This window comes from Poecilia reticulata, chromosome 14, assembly GCF_904066995.2.
Source record: "Poecilia reticulata chromosome 14, P_reticulata-male-v2, whole genome shotgun sequence".
In the NCBI taxonomy this organism is placed as follows: Eukaryota; Metazoa; Chordata; class Actinopteri; order Cyprinodontiformes; family Poeciliidae; genus Poecilia; species Poecilia reticulata.
In genome coordinates, this window is record NC_088843.1 from 20,872,849 (window position 1) to 20,889,827 (window position 16,979).

Below are 16,979 nucleotides of genomic sequence, written 5' to 3' on the forward strand. Positions count from 1 at the left end.
ATTTCAGATAGAATCAGTTCAATTGAGGTAGAACTGATTAAAATCAGCTCAGATTGAATCAGTTCACATTGAATCAGTTCATTTCAGATTGAATCAGTTCAGATAGAATCAGTTCAGTTAGAATCATTTCCGTTAAGCTGACTTAAGTTCACTTCATAAGGTTGGATCAGAATCATGTTGTTTTCTTATATTGGAACAATTTGCACTTTGAAATATTCAAAGCAACCAGAATTTAACCGGAAATGAACTGGCCTATTTCTCCCAGCATGCTCTCTGGCTAAATCTACACAAACACTGTGGTAAAATAATTCAATCATTAATTACTTTGAAATTATTATTCTTATTTGAAATAGCCCACAATAAGGAGAAATTATTCATTTGTGTATATTTATTCGGGTTTTCTCAGTATGGAAGGATACATTTATAATTTCTATAAAACAGATTAAAACATCTTGAAACAAAAAACCTGAACTTTCTCTGATAAAATCTAAAATGTAAAACATTAAATTATTTTTATTTTAAGAGCCAAGAAATCAAACCTGAAATATTAAAGAGCGCTCTTTGAGGTTAAAGACCATTTTATCCGACCCAGAATCAGAACCAGAACCAGTTACCTGCAGCGCTCCGTTCAGCTCCTGGTCCTACTGAGAGGAGGAAGCGGTTTTGATCCAATCCTCCGATCAGATCTTTTATATCGATCCCTGACTCACCAGAAATCAATGCAGCTGATAACGGAGGAGCCAGCGGTGGGAGGGCTCCATCGGCCCGGTTCCGGTGTTCTGCAGAATCATTCATGACCAGCATTATATCTTAGTATGTTGGTGCTGGCATGTTGCTTAAAAGACCCCCGCTGGGGAAGTGTGACCTCTGCCGGGGTCAGCATGTAGCTGAGCTGACGTCAGCAGCTGCTGCTGGTTTATCTCAATCTAAAGTCCAGCACCTGTAAAGCTGTCAGCCAATCAGGCCCCGCCCACACCTGGCCGCGCAGCAGGACGCTCACCTGTGGCGCCGCCGCGTGACTGATGAGAAATAAACCTGATAAAGCTGACAGCTGGTGATTATCAGCTGTTTTTCTCCTGATCGGCTTATTGATCATTACCTGTCACCCAGACACACCTGAGGGCTCACCTGCAGAGTCCGCTCCATCAGGTTGGGTCAGAACATGGCGGGTCATCAGAACAGTTCGGCAGGAGACGACTCAGAACCTGAACAGGTCTCAGAGATCCAAACCTGCAGCAGCAGAACCAGTTGGGGTTCCAGGGTGATGGTTCTGACAGCCAGCCAGTCCAGCCCGGTAATAGTGTCAGATGTTCATATGAATCCTTCAGAATCTCTGATCCAGAACCTCATATGTCACCGGTACTGGTCCAAAATGGATCTTCAGTGCATCACAAACATTTTTATATGAAGCCTAGAAGTTCAGAAAATAAAACCAGTCGAGACACAACGGTTTGTTTCTGAGTTTATTCCATAAAGCCCAGACTGTTATTCTGAAGAGCACTTCCTGTTTACTTTATGACACAACATGATTCAAATAGCACAAACATGAATTTATCGAGCAACACTGAACACGTTTCAGAGAAGAAGAAAAACGCTTAACGTCCAAAACTGCCAAACCTGAAGAGGAAGAAATCACCGAAATCAGACAAGGAAACTTGTTGGACGGACGGCCTGGTGACCCCAGCTGGTGACCCCAGCTGATGACTCCAGGTGGTGACCCCACCCAGTGACCAAACCTGGTTGGGGAGCCTCAGAGCTGCGTTCTGGATTTCTAACCTCTGGGTTGGAAACCAGCCTGGCGGATCGGCTTCAGTCTGAAGGAGTGAAGGGAAGATCTGGAGAAGAGGATCAGATCATGTTGCAGGTTGAAAGCTCCAACCTTCAAACGGTTGGAGCTCCAGAGTTTGTAGAGTAGATCAGACAAGACCAGGCTGGATTAACGGCAAATCATTCCTTTTTTGGCTTTAGTCTCTAGTAGAGTCTGAGAGCAGAGAGGAGCTGCTGATGTGTGGAGATGAGATGAACTCAATGTGAGTTCATGGCAACCGGTCAGAAGAGAGGATCAGGAGAGCTGGTAGATGTTGTTCATCGTCGGCTCCCTCTCCTCTCCTTCATCGTCGTCATGGCAATCTGTTAGCAGGAGAACAGGAAGTGAAGCCACATCAGTTTTACGAAGGATGCAAACAGCTTTAGGAAATCTTACCTTGCTCTTCTTCTTTTCTCTTCAGTATTCCACCTTGGACCTCATCATCATCATCATCATCATCATCATCATCATCATCATCATCATCCTCTTCTTCTGCTCTGCATTCATTAATGTTTTCATACATCACCTGAAAAGAGAAGAAGAGTGGAACAATGAAGCCACAGCCTGTCGGACAACGCCGAGGACTTGGATAACCCTCAGCTTCCTCACCTGGTCGCTGTGACGAGGCAACATGTCACTCGTCAAAGGGAGGAGCCTTTCGATGAGCTGACCAATGGTTTTAAAGGTGGGTCTGTGGGTGGGCTCCAGACTCCAGCAGAGCTTCATCAGGTGATACCTGAAAGGAAATCAGCTTCGTTACGTTTGCTGCACAGTGTTACCGCCTGAACGACTGGCCCTGGCTCATGGCTGAGTGGGCGGAAAACATAGTAAGCTAGTGGATAGGGTTGCCACCCGTCCCTTAAAATACGGAACCGTCCCGTAATTGGCTGTTAAATGTAGCGTCCCGTATTGAAACGATACGGGACGCGATTTGTAACGTGTTTTACAAATGTGGATGTATAATAATAAAAGAAGTGCTCTCCGAGTACTTTATATAGTAGGCTGCCCCAGTCATTGTTTGACTGGGGCAGTCAAACAATGACTGCCCCAGTCATTGACCGATATTGTGCAATTTCTGAAAGGTGGCAGCCCTACTAGTGGACCATGACTCCTCCAGCAGGCCGGGTCCTGGAGGTCCAGAGATCAGGATCCTGGGGGTCCAGCAGCCCCAGGTAGATGGTAGGTGAGGCCAAGGTCTCAGATGTGGCCTTGCAGTCAGTGAATGCAGCTGGCTGACAGTAAAGGAACAGCTCTGGAGATGTAGGCTGGCTCCCATCACGGCTCAGCCTCTGAAACCAGAAGGACTGGACTCTCCAAACCCAAAGCTGCCCAGGGACGGAGCAAGGTTAAGGTCAACGTTGGGCAGTTTTCACCAGTGAGTTCAAGCGTTTCTTCACTGCAGCTTCAAGATGCAAAAGAAAAGCTTGTGACTGCGTAACCCTAAACCTACCACGCTGATTCATTTCCTCTTTTTAAATCGTTTTCTTTGGCTTTTGACTCAGTTTGAGGTGTTTGCTTTAATCTCTTAACTGTTTTAATGTGCAGCACTTTGGCCAACTCTGTTGTTCTGAATGCTTTATAAATAAAGTTGTGTTCCAGGTCAGTAGAGCTGGAGGACCGGGGTTGGAGGAACTACATTTCCCTTCTTCATGCAGGTTTTGGTTTACCTACTTGAACTTTTGCCATGGAAATTCTTAGGAAAATAGGTGAGAAAATAAATGAAAGGGTTTGAACAGGTGAGCATCACCTTCAGTAAAATTTCCATCAAATCAGCATTGTTGTGTCTACCACTAGGTGGTGTATGAGAATAGTACTGATTGTAGAGGGGAGAAGAAGAGGTAATAAGATGGGGGAAAGGAATTCCTGATGCTGCTGTACTGCTGAGCAAGTTAAGAATAAAAGCTGTTAAAGAAGAGTTCTTTGTCTACTCGTGTTTCTACCTTGTCCGGGCTTCCAAACATGACAAGCATGAAGAAGATTTTTCTCACATTTCATTAGGAGCGAACTCCGGCTGCTCCATATGGTGGCCGTCTTTGATCATCTTGTAGAAGTTGGTATCCACAACAACGTTGGGGTACGGACTCTTACCTGAGCAGATGAACACAGGAAGTGATTCAAAGATGCTCAGGTGCTTCACCTTTCTCAGTGAGGTTCAGGATACTGTTCCTACGGTTACCCAGAGAGAAGATCTCCCAGAGCAGGACCCCGTAGGACCAGACGTCACTCTGAACTGTGTACAGACACTGAAAGATGCTCTCTGGAGCCATCCACTTCACCGGCAGCCGGGCCTGTCAAAATAAAACGCCAAATTTCAAGATTAAGTTCCCTTTGGATCCGAGGAATCAGTCTGTGTTGAGTTAAACTACTGACGTTTCCCTGAACAATGTAGTTGTCATCGTTTTGAATGTCTCGAGCCAAACCGAAGTCACAGATCTTTGCAACCCGACAGTCAGTCAGCAGGACGTTCCTCGCTGCCACGTCTCTGTGGATACACTGGAGCACCAACAGGTGAGACACACAGGTCAGAGGACTTTCAGCATTTTAAACACATTCTGCCTCACCCTCCCGCTGTAGCAGCTCTTAAACCGGATCTAGGACTGCAGTAGGAACCAGGCTTGGCTGGGTTCTGGTTCTGAGACATTCCTGAACTGATTTACTGCGTGTGTATGTCGGGGTGTGTTCTCACGTTTCTGGAGGAAAGAAAGTCCAATCCCTGAGCCACGTGGTAGGAAAACCTCAGGAGGTCACAGAGGGACAGGCTCACCATGTGCTCGCCTGACAGAGAACCCCAGGTGAGCTCAGGTGAAAGTGCAGGTAAAACCAGGTGCATCCAGCTGGGCTCTGTATTACCTGGCTCATTTGGACTTGGAGTCAGGGACGGTTGCATCTCCTGGTACTCTGACCAGCATGAGATCCCGCTGTCACTGCAGGTCACATGATTGGATGGTATGATTCACCTGCCCAGGTCTTATAGGTGGAGAGACATTAACTAGCAGGAACTCGTCAGCATCAGCAGGAATAAATAGCAATCATCTGACTTTAACCATCTTAGCTGTTTTGAAGACCAGACTCGAACAGACAGATTCTAACTTTTGTACAGATGACCTCTGACCTGCGTAGCCTTTCCTGCTGTCCTGTCAGGTTCTTATAGAAGACCTCATCTCCAACCTCGTCTATGGTGATCATGGACGCCATGAAGTCTGGCATGTGAGTCCGTAGGAAGTTGAGTAGGTCGCCATGGCTACAGTACTCTGTGATCATTAGCATGGGGCCTGTCAGGGTCAAAGGTTAAGAGATATGATTCAAAGTGTTTTAGCTAATAGCAAACATGAAACAATCAATAAACCAATGTGCAGAACTTTCATCTGAATTCTGAAGCGTCTCTTGGATATTCTGATGAACATCGGCAGGCGATACAAACTCAGAGAGAGAACGCGTCGACACATGGACATCGCACACCTGAGAGCCGTTGTGGTTCCTCCAAGATCCACTTCAGACTGGGTAAGGAACTGTTTAAATGGTTTCTGACCAGTTTACACTAGATAAGACCTGACCTAAGAATGGTTCTGGGGAGTCTTAAACTTGGTGCATGACGCACCAGATCCGAATCCTGACTGAAACTGCTCGAGTTTAGACCAGTAACACACCGGTTTCAGACTGGTTTAGACCAGAGGGTTTCAGGCTTTTCCTGGTTCCTTGCTGGTTCTGGAATAACTCATCCCACAGCCCAAAGACACAACAGTTAGGCTAACTGGTGTCTGTGTTTGTCCTCAGGTCTGAGTTTGCGTGGTTGTCTGTCCTGTGATGGACTCTAGACCTGTCCAGGGTGTCCAACGCCTCTCACCCTAAACACAGCTTGAGACAAACTCCACTGTCCATAAGAACCAGAGGGTTTACATGATGCATGGACGGCCATTTAAACCTAGACTAATGCTTATGAATGGTTAGGAACTGACTTAAGGCTATCTTAAGGCTTAAAGCGGGTAATCCCAAGGTCTTTGTGTTCCATCTGTCACACCCTTTGGGTTCGGACTGATTACCTCCTTGCGTGCATGCTCCCAGCAGGTTAACGATGTTGTCATGGTAACCGAGATGGCTGAGGATCTTCAGCTCTGACATCAGAGCCTCCCGTTCCTCTGAGTGAGCGCTGGCTGCAGGTATACACATAAAACTCAGGTGGTTGGTCACATGGCAGCCGGATGCTGACTGTGAAGGCGGGACCACTCACGTTTGAGCATCTTGACAGCAACTCTGGTAGCCTTGTTTTCTGTTCCCAGGCCATACGCCGTCGCCTCAACAACCTTTCCAAACGCCCCCGAGCCCAGGACGCCGCCTGAAGGACAAAGAGCAGGGACACGGTAAAAAGATGGGAGAGGAAGGCTGAGGAAGGCTACACAGAGGTCAAAGGTCCCGTTGATACCGAGTCGCAGTTTGTCTCGAGGAAACTCCCACTTCTGGTTGTACGGCAGCTGGGTGGGGTCAATGAAGGTGTAGCTGTTGCCATCGTTGCTCTCAATGATCTTCCACAGAATTTCATACCTTGGTTTCTGGTCGAAGAGAAAAGGATGGTTTGCCTGTGGTTCTGGTTTTGGTTCCTGTTACTCACAAAGAACACCAGAACCCGTACTCACCGTCCCCAGAGGAACTCACCTGTCTGCACTTGTAGAACACAAATAACAGCAGCAGGAGGAGGATGGAGGAGACGCTCAGCGCTCCAATCAGAGCTGGAGTGAAGACGGTGCGAATTCCTGTGGAACCTGAACGCAGCACCGGATGGACCAAAGTTAGCAACTGTTCAGTTTTCTAGGCAGGAGTCAATTTTAAACCTAATCTGGATTTAGACACTGAGCTCTGTTAATCCTATTCTGCTCTTTCTTTACAGAGTCCAGACTGTACCAAGGCCAGTCTGGTGCTAAGAGCGGAGCTGGTCTGGGATCAGATCTCTGAGGTTTGTCACTTTGGGTTCCAATGATACTCACGATGAACAAACACTTGACGAGACTCGCCCACCAGGTTGTACGCCAAACACATGACTGTGACATCATCATCAGGGGTGGACAGAGGGAAGAATGTCCTCACCTCCTCCCCGTCCTCTGAGGTTGCAGCAGATGGAGACACCTGATGGTTGGAGCTGGGTTCACACCTGCAGGAGATCAGAGCTTCATCTTGGCTTTTATTCTGATGGCTGCAGATGTTTCTGACCAAAACTTCCCAACAATAATAAATAAAACTTCATGTTCTTCAAGTGCCACAGACTGCAGTGCCCCCAGTGGCACTTGGGGCGCTGCAAGTGACCCCATGCATGTGTGCATGGACACACTATGCAGAGCCTGTAGGGGGCGGTGGCAGCTCAGTTCACATACCTGTCCACATGGGTGCAGATGGACCAGAAGACCGTGGGCTGTGGGTAACCAGAACTGCTGCACATCAGGGACTGGTTCTGCTGCGTGATGCTGACAGTCGGAGAACCTGTAGGGTTTGGATCAGATCGAACGGTTCACCAGCACGAAAAACCCAAAGAAACAATCAGATGTAGAAAAGGTGGAACCGGTTCTTACGGTAGATCCGGAGGTCCACATCCTGCGACCCGTTAAAGAACAAATTAGAAAAATTAAAAGAATATCGACCGCTATCTTCCTGACGAACACGCCGCACCAGAAGGTTGGCCTCTGACCTGTTCCAACAACAATACCACCTTAAAACAAGTCACAGAGCTTATATATAACACCTTAAAAAGCAACTAAATGTGACCAAAAGTATCTCCTTCAATCATTAAATAAAATCCCTTTATATCACTGAAATCTCAGTGGCTGCTCTAAAATACCACCTTGACACTCATCAACAATGTCAAGCTGAAATACCAGTAATACCACCTTAAAAACACATTACCAGAACCACCAACTTAAAGTGGTGTCAAACATACCACCTTAACAAACATTAATATTAAAAGGTCTTCAGTTACGTTAGTAAGGTTACGTTATATCAAAGCCGTTAAGGTGGTCAGACTGAAATATTGATAGGCTGTTTTTAAGGTGGTAGGCAGTGCAGCTGGCTTATTTTTAAAGGTGGTGTGGAAGTCTGGTATACATATCTGCATTTATTAAGGTGGCTACTGATGATTATTGGACATTCCAAGGTGGTAGTGCAGCTGGTACCACACCAGTGCAGCTGGTAGATCCGGCTGCACTGGTGTGGTAGTGCAGCTGGCACTACCACAGTGCCAGCTGCACTGTGGTAGTGCACCACAGTGCAGCTGGCACTGACAATACCACCAGTTAAGGTGGTATTGTCAGGTTTATGGAGGCGTGACTACTATGGTTTCTGTATTTTGGGTTTCAAGTGAAATGGTTGGTCTGCAGAGTTTTAAGGTGGAATGGTTGGGATACCTGTAGGCTATAGCTGTGTAGCTCCTCTCATACACACTGCTGCCATCATTGTTTACATGTTCTGGTGTTGTCCAGTGATGCTGTCTGATTGGAGGATAGGACTCCATGATGAAGGTCAGGGTCAGGTCTCCACCTTCGAACACCTCCACCGTCCTGCAGCCGCTGCCTCTGCTCCCGTTAAACACCAGTTCTCTCTGCAGCTCCTCCGAATCGAAGCTGAGATTAGCTGCTGGTTCCTCAGTCGTAGCCTCGGGTCCCCTGCTGAAGTTGCCTGGCAGGTCATCGGAGACCTGCTGGGTGTTGGCAGTCTGAAGGTAGATCCTCAGGTAAGGCTGATCTGATGAAGAGGAGGAAGAGAAGATGGCATGAAGGTTGCCTTTTCTCCAGATATATGGTCCAGTTTCATGGAGACCCTGATCTGTTATCATCGCCTTGGTATTGACTGATTACTAACCCAACACAGTCAGGTGGGTGGTTGCCGTGGCAACCCCAGCTCTGCCAGCAGCAGTACAGGTGTACAGTCCGCTGTGTTGATGGTTGACAGAAGAGACGGTCAGAGTGCTGCTGATGTTAACGTACCCATTGACGTAGTCTTGGTTTCTCTTGACTTCCAGGTCCTAAAACAACCAAACTACCTGTTAGAGGCAGACAGGTGGGCCACTAGGGACCAAAGAGACACAAGTGACCTCTGACTGCTCACCTTTATGTGTGGGTGAGTCCAGGTGACAGTGTAGCTGTGTGAAGGGTTGCTGCTCTGACAGGTGACTGTGAACCGTTCTCCTCGGAGATGGACCCACTCACCCTGACTGACAGCAACGGAGGGAGGGAGTTCCACTGCAGACAGACAGATAGAGGGTGAGGCAGAGACTCGGAGGCATCAAACAGGTAGACAGTCAGGTGTAATGTCCGACAGGTGTGTAGAGAGACAAGTGTCTTACTGGGAGCCACCATCAGGGAAAACGGCTCTGATCGGAACTCTTGCCCATTCCTCCAACCCGAACAGGCGTACCGGCCTTTGAAGGACATCCTTGTATGTTTGATCAAGGCTCCTTTTCGAGGGTCTAAGGTGACGTTCATACCTGGGGGCAGGCCCCGCCCCTGGTCCCCACCCTCTGATTGGAGGGTGAGGTCTGTGACAGATGGGTCAGTCAGCAGACACTTGTACAGGAAGTCATCACCCTCTTGAGGATAGTCAGCTGTGTAGCGAGGCGTGACAAACACCATAGAGTTGTTACCTGGATCTGACAGAGGAGAATCACGGGAAATTAGGTAATGTCAGTGATGTCATTGAAGTAAACAGGAAGGTCACTGGGCCTGCTTACCTTTGACATACAGGTGTATCCAGGTGTTCAGGTGGTTCAGGCTCTGGTTGGCGTACCTGCAATGGTACGTACCGGTGTGTCTGGGAGTCACACTGCTGATCTGCAAGGTGTTCAGACGATCCCTAGGTAATGGACGAAGCGCAGTGGTGGACATGTCCACCAACCCGCCACCAAAGCAACCAAGCTGGACCTTAGAGCCGGCAATCAGAACGACCTCTGACTGGTTTGGTTGGAGGATCGAGTTTAATTGGATCCGTGTTGGTCCTGGAGGTTCTGAAACGAAGAGACACGACAAATTTCGATAAACCAACAATACCTGAAACAGGTAGAGCGCACACTTGAGGACACCAAGTGGTGCTCGACACCAGGTGGTGCACACACGTCAGAACATGTTGGCAACAACCGCCAAGCCTGGCAGATTCATATAAAGCGAGTCTATGCAGATCTGTACGTAAACAGACAAGTGTGTGAACACACAGGTGGTGTTGAGTTTCATCATAAACAGGAAGCCAAAATTGCAGAAAAAAATGTCAACTTTTATTTAAAATCCTTATTAACAGAGCAATTAAAGCCTGAAGCAATTTAGAGCTTGAACAGGTGAACAGTTAGTTTGTGTTTTACAGTTTAAAACATCACAGAATCAGTCAATCAATTAATTAATTATTAAACGCAAAGGCTAATTGGTTAATTAAGAAATCTGGTCAGCCTTCAGAAGAATACATTGATTCAAATACATGTCTGATTCCAAAGAATCTGATTGGTTGCATATAGAGACAGAGATCTGATTGGCTGGTTGTGGGTAGTCAGAGGATCTCATTGGCCAAGAGCGGTGGGTTTCTTGTTGATTTCCTGTAGTTGGGTGGCGATGCGTGACGTCTGCAGCAGTAAAGCCTGGTGGTTCTCCACCAGCAGGTTCTGGTGCCGGGCCAGGTTCTGTAGGTTCTGGATCTGCTGGGAGCCCTGAGGGTGAGTCCAGGTGAGTTCAGTCAGAATGGATCAGAACCAATCATGAGCAGAAGGTTCTTGTTGGTCCTTCATCAATGGGAGCAGTACCAAGCTGACCCAGAAATCTGATCCAGATGTTCTGGAGGTTAGCTAATGCTAAAGCTAACAGATTAACTCAAAATGTCTCATAAACTAGACAATAAGCTTAACCGGACCTAGCTGATCTAAACTGGGCTACCTGGGCTGAACTCACCTGATTGACCAGAATGCTGAGCTGCTGCACAACCTGGGCCTGGTGTTTGGCCCGCTCCTCCTGGGCCTGAACCAACCGGGTCAGCAGCTCCAGAACCTGTGCTCTCCAAATGTCGCCCTGCTCCTGGTTCTGAACCAGTTCTGAGATCCTGGGAGTGGAGCCCGGGGCAGCAGGGTCGAGCCCTGGTTGGTCGGGAGCCTGGGCGGCGCCCATCGTCATGTCGGCGGGTCGATGGTCACCTGCAGTGAAGACGACCGTGGAGGTGAAACTTTACAGAGTCCAGCTCTGTTAGTTCCCAGGTCAGAAACCATGACGACAGTTTCACACCTGACTCCATGTGAGGGTAGGTGAGGGCAGCTCAGGTGAGTTTAGACATTCAGAAACTAAAAGGATTACATGAAACCAAAAGCTGCCGAGAGATTAATGGAGACGCAAAAATTAGACTTTATTTGAAAACCAAAACCTGCGCAGCCCGACCTGAAAGCATCAACGAATTCTCTGGAGTGGCCACCAGAGGGCAGCAGTGAGTTCAGGCGGCGCCTGACAGGACAGTGAAGGAAGTTTGATAAAAACAGAAAGTGACTAAGGCCCGATGGTTTCTGGGAGGAGAGAGGGGTTTGAGGTTCGACCGCAATATCTGCTGCTGCAAAAACCTCGACTGCAACAGCAACGCTCACAACACACACATAGAGATGCACAAATAGATACACACGTATGTGTGTGCATGTGTATTTGTCTATATACAGATATAGATATACACACATAGATTTGTGTATATATATATTCACGTATTGCAAAAGTATTCATACCCTTGAACTTTTCCATATTTTGTCATAAATATAAATATATTTCACTGGAATTTAATATAAACACAAAGTGCCTTATAACGATGAAGTAGAAATGATTCATGATTCAAACTAATTTCTTTCAAATAAAAACTAATAAATGCAGAAAACGTATTCACCCCCCCTTTTCTCTGAGGTTATTCAGTTGTCTCCAGAAGCTGCTTGATGATTCCTAATGACTAAGTAGAGTCCAGCTGTGTGTAATCTAATCTAATCCCAGTGTTATTCCAGCTGCTCTGTGATGCCTCAGAGGTTCAGAGATGATTTGGCGCAAACGGCATCACGGAGGAGCATGTAGAGCGCTCAGGGAGTTCACAGCATGCTGAGGCTTTGAATGTCTCGCCGTCCAATCAGAAACCAAAGAGTCTGGCCCAATGGAATCAAGACACGGCCTAGTCAAAGTCCAGCTAAACTTCCAAGCTGAACAAGTAGAGCTCTGATCAAAGATCAGCCAAGATGGAGACCCAGGACAAAATGATCAACAGCAACTAGGGCAACTATCAGGCAACCTGTCCACAGGGCAACTATCAGAAGAAAGCCACAGTCAAAGGAAGCTATCAGAAGTCACGTTAACAGTTAGCACTTAGCCATTAGCACTTAGCCATGTTGGATTCAGCAAACAAGGAAGGAGGTTTTTTGGTAAGACTAGAACTAAACTGAACTTTGATCTGAATGCAAAACGCTGAACATCACTCTGAATGCCATGGTTTTGGTTGGGTTCTGGTCTCTGGTGTGTGTGCGTGTGGCTGTGTTGTGGGTTCAGACTGCAAGATCCTCCAAGAAGCAGATGTTTCCTGTTTGGATCAGAACCGCCTCCAGTGAACAGATCTGCTGCAGAACTTCATGTGACCGTTGGAGACGTCATCGGGTTTCACAATCTGAGAAAAGCTGAACTGAAACTGCACACACACACACGGACACGGACACACACTCTGGCAGGGTGTCACCATGTTACTGATGGTGGAATGGACCCAAAGTTCACTGAAGCTCCTCTGGCCCGGTTCAATCTGCTGATCGTGTTTAACCTGGACAGCTGGTATGACTTTGATACGGTTTTGGTCCGGTTTTGGTCCGGTTGGGGACTCAAGTCAATTGAAGATTATTTGTAAAACATATTTCAGCAGCAAAGCAGTTGAAGAGGATTTACATCGTAAAACATCAAACTGTCATCAACAAATATTCAATCTGATCAGTAATCATCATCAGAATCATCAAGAATAAAACTTGATTATATTGATCAAAGTTTCAAAAGTAATTAACCAGTTGGGTTTTCTAGATTTAAAGGATCTCAAGGTTTCAACTGTTTTTTAGTTTTCTGGACGTTTGTTCCAGATGTGTGGTTCGTAGAAGCTGAATGCTGCTTCTCCATGTTTGGTTCTGATTCTGATGCAGAGTAGAACCAGAAGCAGCAGATTGATCCAGTAGCAGCAGATCTTTAATCCGTTCAGTGATTTCTAACCTCCAGCAGTATTTAAAGTCTCTTCTCTCAGTGAAAGACTGTAGAAGTGGGTGATGTAGAATTGGATGTTGTGCTCTATCTTCCTGGTTTTAGTCAGAACTCCAGCAGCAGTGTTCTGGATCAGCTGCAGCTGGACCATTGATTTGAAAGACAGACCTGTGAAGACGCTGCTGCAATAATCAATGCCACTGCAGAGAAACGCCTGGATGAGTTTCTCTGGTGCTGAGACATTAGTCCTCTGATCCTGGAAATGTTCTCCAGCTGATAGAAGGCCCACTTTGGAACCGTTTTTATGTGGCTCTGAAGGTTCAGGTCAGAGTTCAGAGGTCATCCTGATCTCTAGATTCCATCTGGAACAAACGAAGCTGTGCAATAACTGTAGATACATAAATCCAGATAAACAATTCTAGATTCATAGCCCCAGATCTATAAATCTAGACCAACAACTCTAGATCTATAAATCTAGATCTACAGCCCCAGACCTATAAATCTAGATATATAACTCTAGATTTATTAATATAGGTCTATAACAATAGATCTATAACTCCTTTGATTCAAAGATGCTACATCCTCTCATGTTTCTGTTCAGCGACTTTACGGTTTGGTTCTGGTCCTGTCTGATCTATGCAATCTGAAGTTTCCATGGAGACAGAGACAGGTGACCCCCACTGCAGGTTGATCCACCAGCAGGGGGCACTTCCTGCCTTCCTCTTGCTCTATGAGGCCTTCAGGTCAGTTCCCGACTCCAGGTCTCTGTTGCACTTGGATCAGATCGTCCGGTGATCAGCAGAGCCTGATCACTGCATGGTGATCAGGTTCTGGCTCCAAAATCAGAACACCGGCTCTGGCACCAGGTTTCTGACCCGGTTCAGGCCCCGGGGTCGGGAGCGGCCCTGAGTTGCTGCAGGTCCTATTGTCCCACTTCTGTTTTTGGAGAAAGTTCTGCAGTCGGTTTCAGATCGGAGGGAGAAGTGAAGAAACCTCAGAGAGCCAGGAAACACATTCGACCACAGACCACACACACACACACATACGCACACACACTGGACCCCCCCCCCCCAGGTTTCTCCCACTTCCTCCTCTGACTTCTTCTTTGGTCTGAACTCTGCAGCGCGTTGGAGGAACCGGTTACCACGGCGACAATGTTTACACCCTACTTACTGGTATTTATAGGTTCAACTGAGGAGGAGTGGGGGTTGAAGGGGTCGGTTCCAGAGCCTCTGGTGATGGGCTGGTACCAACGGTACCAAGGAGTGCCTTCAGGCTGATTACCGGGTCAAGAACGTGGAGTGGATTTGTCCAGTTCTTCTTCAGGGATCCGGTTCCATCTTGGTCCAGTTCTCCTGGATGTCAGAGGTCCGGTTCTGCAGCAGATCCTGTCAGTGGTTCTGGTGGTTCTGGACCTGACAGGTGTTCTTCTGAATCAGATCCAGAAATGGTGAGCCGGGATCGGGTCAGACACAGTGGTTCTGTTCAGTTTCATGTTTACATCCCGTCATAAACAATCAGGGTATAAAATAACTCGGACATCTCCATGGCAGCAGGTCACCTTCAGTCAGGACTCAGCTGTCTGAGCAGAACCAGAACCAAAACTAGAACCAGAAGACCTTCAGCTGCTTTTTGAGGTTTAATGTGTGAGACGTCAGAGGAACTTTATGATCAGAAATTTCTACAGATTTATTGATCTGTCTCCATGTTTGTTATGATTCAGATAATCAGAGCGGATCCTCCCTGAGCAGATGCTGCCGAAACGCACCAAAAACAACCAATCATAGGCAGGAGGTGGGGCTTAGCGTTGTCAATCAGCATCATGTACTCACTGCTAAATGTGCTGATGACGGAGAAAGAACTACTGTGAGGAAAACTGTAATGAAAGTTAGCATAGTAGCGGGTTAGCATAGCCACCAGTGACTGCTCTCAATGGTGGCTATGCTAACTAGTCCTAGCATTCACTACAGGCTCTGCTACCATAGCAGAGGGCAACTGGGGAGTGAGTGAGCAGCGTGTGCACAATAGTGATTGACAGCGCTAAGCTGTCAATCACTCCAGGTCTAGTTTCCCTTCAACGTAGAAACGTTTAGCAATCGATCAGAAACTTGAGACCGTGCAGATCAAAACAGGAAACACATTATTATGTCACAAATGATCAAAACGTCAGTTTGTATTTTTATACGTTCAGTTCAAACTGAACTGTAATATTAATATAATAATAATAATAATAATAATAATAATAATAATAATAATAATAATAATAAATTATTATTATTACTATCAATAATATAAAACTTCTATTGTTATTATTGAGAAAATAACAACAATAATAATCATTATTATTACTATTATTATTACTATCAATGATAATAAGCTTCTTTTGCTATTACTATTTTTGTTACAATAACAATAACAAAAATAATAATATATTGTTATCATTATTATTATTGTTGTTGTTGTTGCTGTTTATTTCTAGGAGATCTGTTCTCAGATTATTTGTCTCATAAACTAACAACATGGAGACGAATTAATAAACCTTGAAAAATAAATTATATAAAAGCATTTTTCACATTTTCTGCTTTAAAATCTTATTTTTAATGTTTCTGTTGCCAAAAGCTGAACCATTTATTGGACTCATCCCAAAGGTGTCGTCACCATGGTAACCTGCTTGTGGTCTGCTGTCTGAACGGCCGTCTGGGGCCCTGCAGGAACGAAACCTGCAGAATCAGAACCAGAAACAGAACCTGCAACTGTTTCAGGTATGACTTCCTTTTGGGTCGTGTGATCTGCGGCCGCTTACTGCTTAAGAAACATCTGAGGAATATTTCGACCGAGTCGTTTCACCAGAACCAAAACTAGGCCAGATCCAGACCAAAATCTGGACCGGAACCAGATCCAGACCATCATGATCTGCTGCTGTCAGAAAAAACTGATTATCATCAGAACCAGCTTCATGTTCCGGCCTGATTGGTTCACTCTGTAATGAGCTCGTTAGTGGCCTGGTTCTGGTTCCGAGCCCAGCCCAAACGGCTCTGAGAAGCTTCTTCAGGTGAGAATCAATTGAATAAAGTTTAAAAGAGGAAAACATTTTTGGTCCATAAATATTAATATTTAATTAGCCAGTTTTTATGTTCCTGGATTATTTTTATATCACTTTTATTGTGTAAAACAAATCTGTAAACGCAGCGGCTGAATAATCATCAGATCTTTCATCAATAATCATCAGATCAATAATCATCAGGTTATTATATGGTGACCTAAGGGTTCATTAGTTATGTATCTTTAATGTAAACACTAATTATGCAGTAATAAACCGCTAATTATTGTTTGTTAACATGAAATATGATCAACTGAGTTTATAGGAAACATTAAATTATTAGTTTGAACAGATTCTGTTTATTATCAAATCTATTTTATAAAAAAAATGAAAAAACATTTTCCCATGAAATCATCAGTTTGTTGTTTTTATTAATTTAGAAAGTAAGTGAACCCCATGAATCTGCCTGGTTTCATTTCCACATTAATTCAACTTAGGTATGAAATCAACAGGTAACAAAAGGTTATTAACATTTATTAACAGCTCAATCATAGTAATACTTAATTACAATAAGCAGCTATTTTAAAACTGTAAGAGGTGGTGTGTTTGGTTTAATAATCTGACAAAAATCATCAGATTATTAATGAACTTGTTCTGATGTTAATAAACTCATGAACCATTTTGGGTAATTAATGTGCATCAGAGAGTAATAAATGGGTAATTAATGAGTAAATAAATATTATCTGACCTGCAGCAGCGCAGCCACCGAGGGCGATCAACAGCAGCACTGAATGGAGCCTCATCTCTCTCTCTCTTTCTCTCTCTCAGGCTAAAGCCAGAGTGAATCTGGCTGAAGGAGAAACTTCCTCTTGAAACAAACTCACCTCCTACTTCTCTTCCTCTTCCTCCTCCTCCTCCTCCTCTTCCTTCTCCT

The 16,979-nt window shown here is 45.6% G+C and overlaps 1 protein-coding gene across 1 annotated transcript; it reads right to left on the reverse strand.

The window, feature by feature from the left end:
* Positions 1–1,449: 1,449 nt before the first annotated feature.
* Positions 1,450–16,910, reverse strand: csf1rb (colony stimulating factor 1 receptor, b). Its single transcript, XM_008401839.3, has 22 exons — positions 16,794–16,910; positions 9,516–9,788; positions 9,132–9,434; positions 8,894–9,027; positions 8,648–8,810; positions 8,194–8,530; positions 7,366–7,481; positions 7,171–7,276; positions 6,787–6,950; positions 6,458–6,564; positions 6,228–6,354; positions 6,036–6,140; positions 5,848–5,958; positions 4,920–5,079; positions 4,658–4,731; positions 4,494–4,582; positions 4,178–4,300; positions 3,984–4,095; positions 3,796–3,895; positions 2,417–2,543; positions 2,204–2,333; positions 1,450–2,130 (listed from the first exon to the last, which is right to left on the reverse strand). Exons 1-22 carry the CDS (start codon positions 16,846–16,848, stop codon positions 2,063–2,065), a joined length of 3,084 nt encoding a protein of 1,027 aa, XP_008400061.1. The 5' UTR covers positions 16,849–16,910; the 3' UTR covers positions 1,450–2,062.
* Positions 16,911–16,979: the final 69 nt, after the last annotated feature.

Bases quoted from the DNA above. Each gene is read 5' to 3' on its own strand.
- csf1rb (XM_008401839.3), bottom strand. From the start codon at position 16,848: ATGAGGCTCCATTCAGTGCTGCTGTTGATCGCCCTCGGTGGCTGCGCT. The intron at 7,482-8,193 runs GTATCCCAACCA...TTGTTGGAACAG, and splicing joins TACACAGCTATAGCCTACAG to GTCAGAGGCCAACCTTCTGG. The intron at 6,141-6,227 runs GTATCAACGGGA...TTTGTCCTTCAG, and splicing joins TCGAGACAAACTGCGACTCG to GCGGCGTCCTGGGCTCGGGG.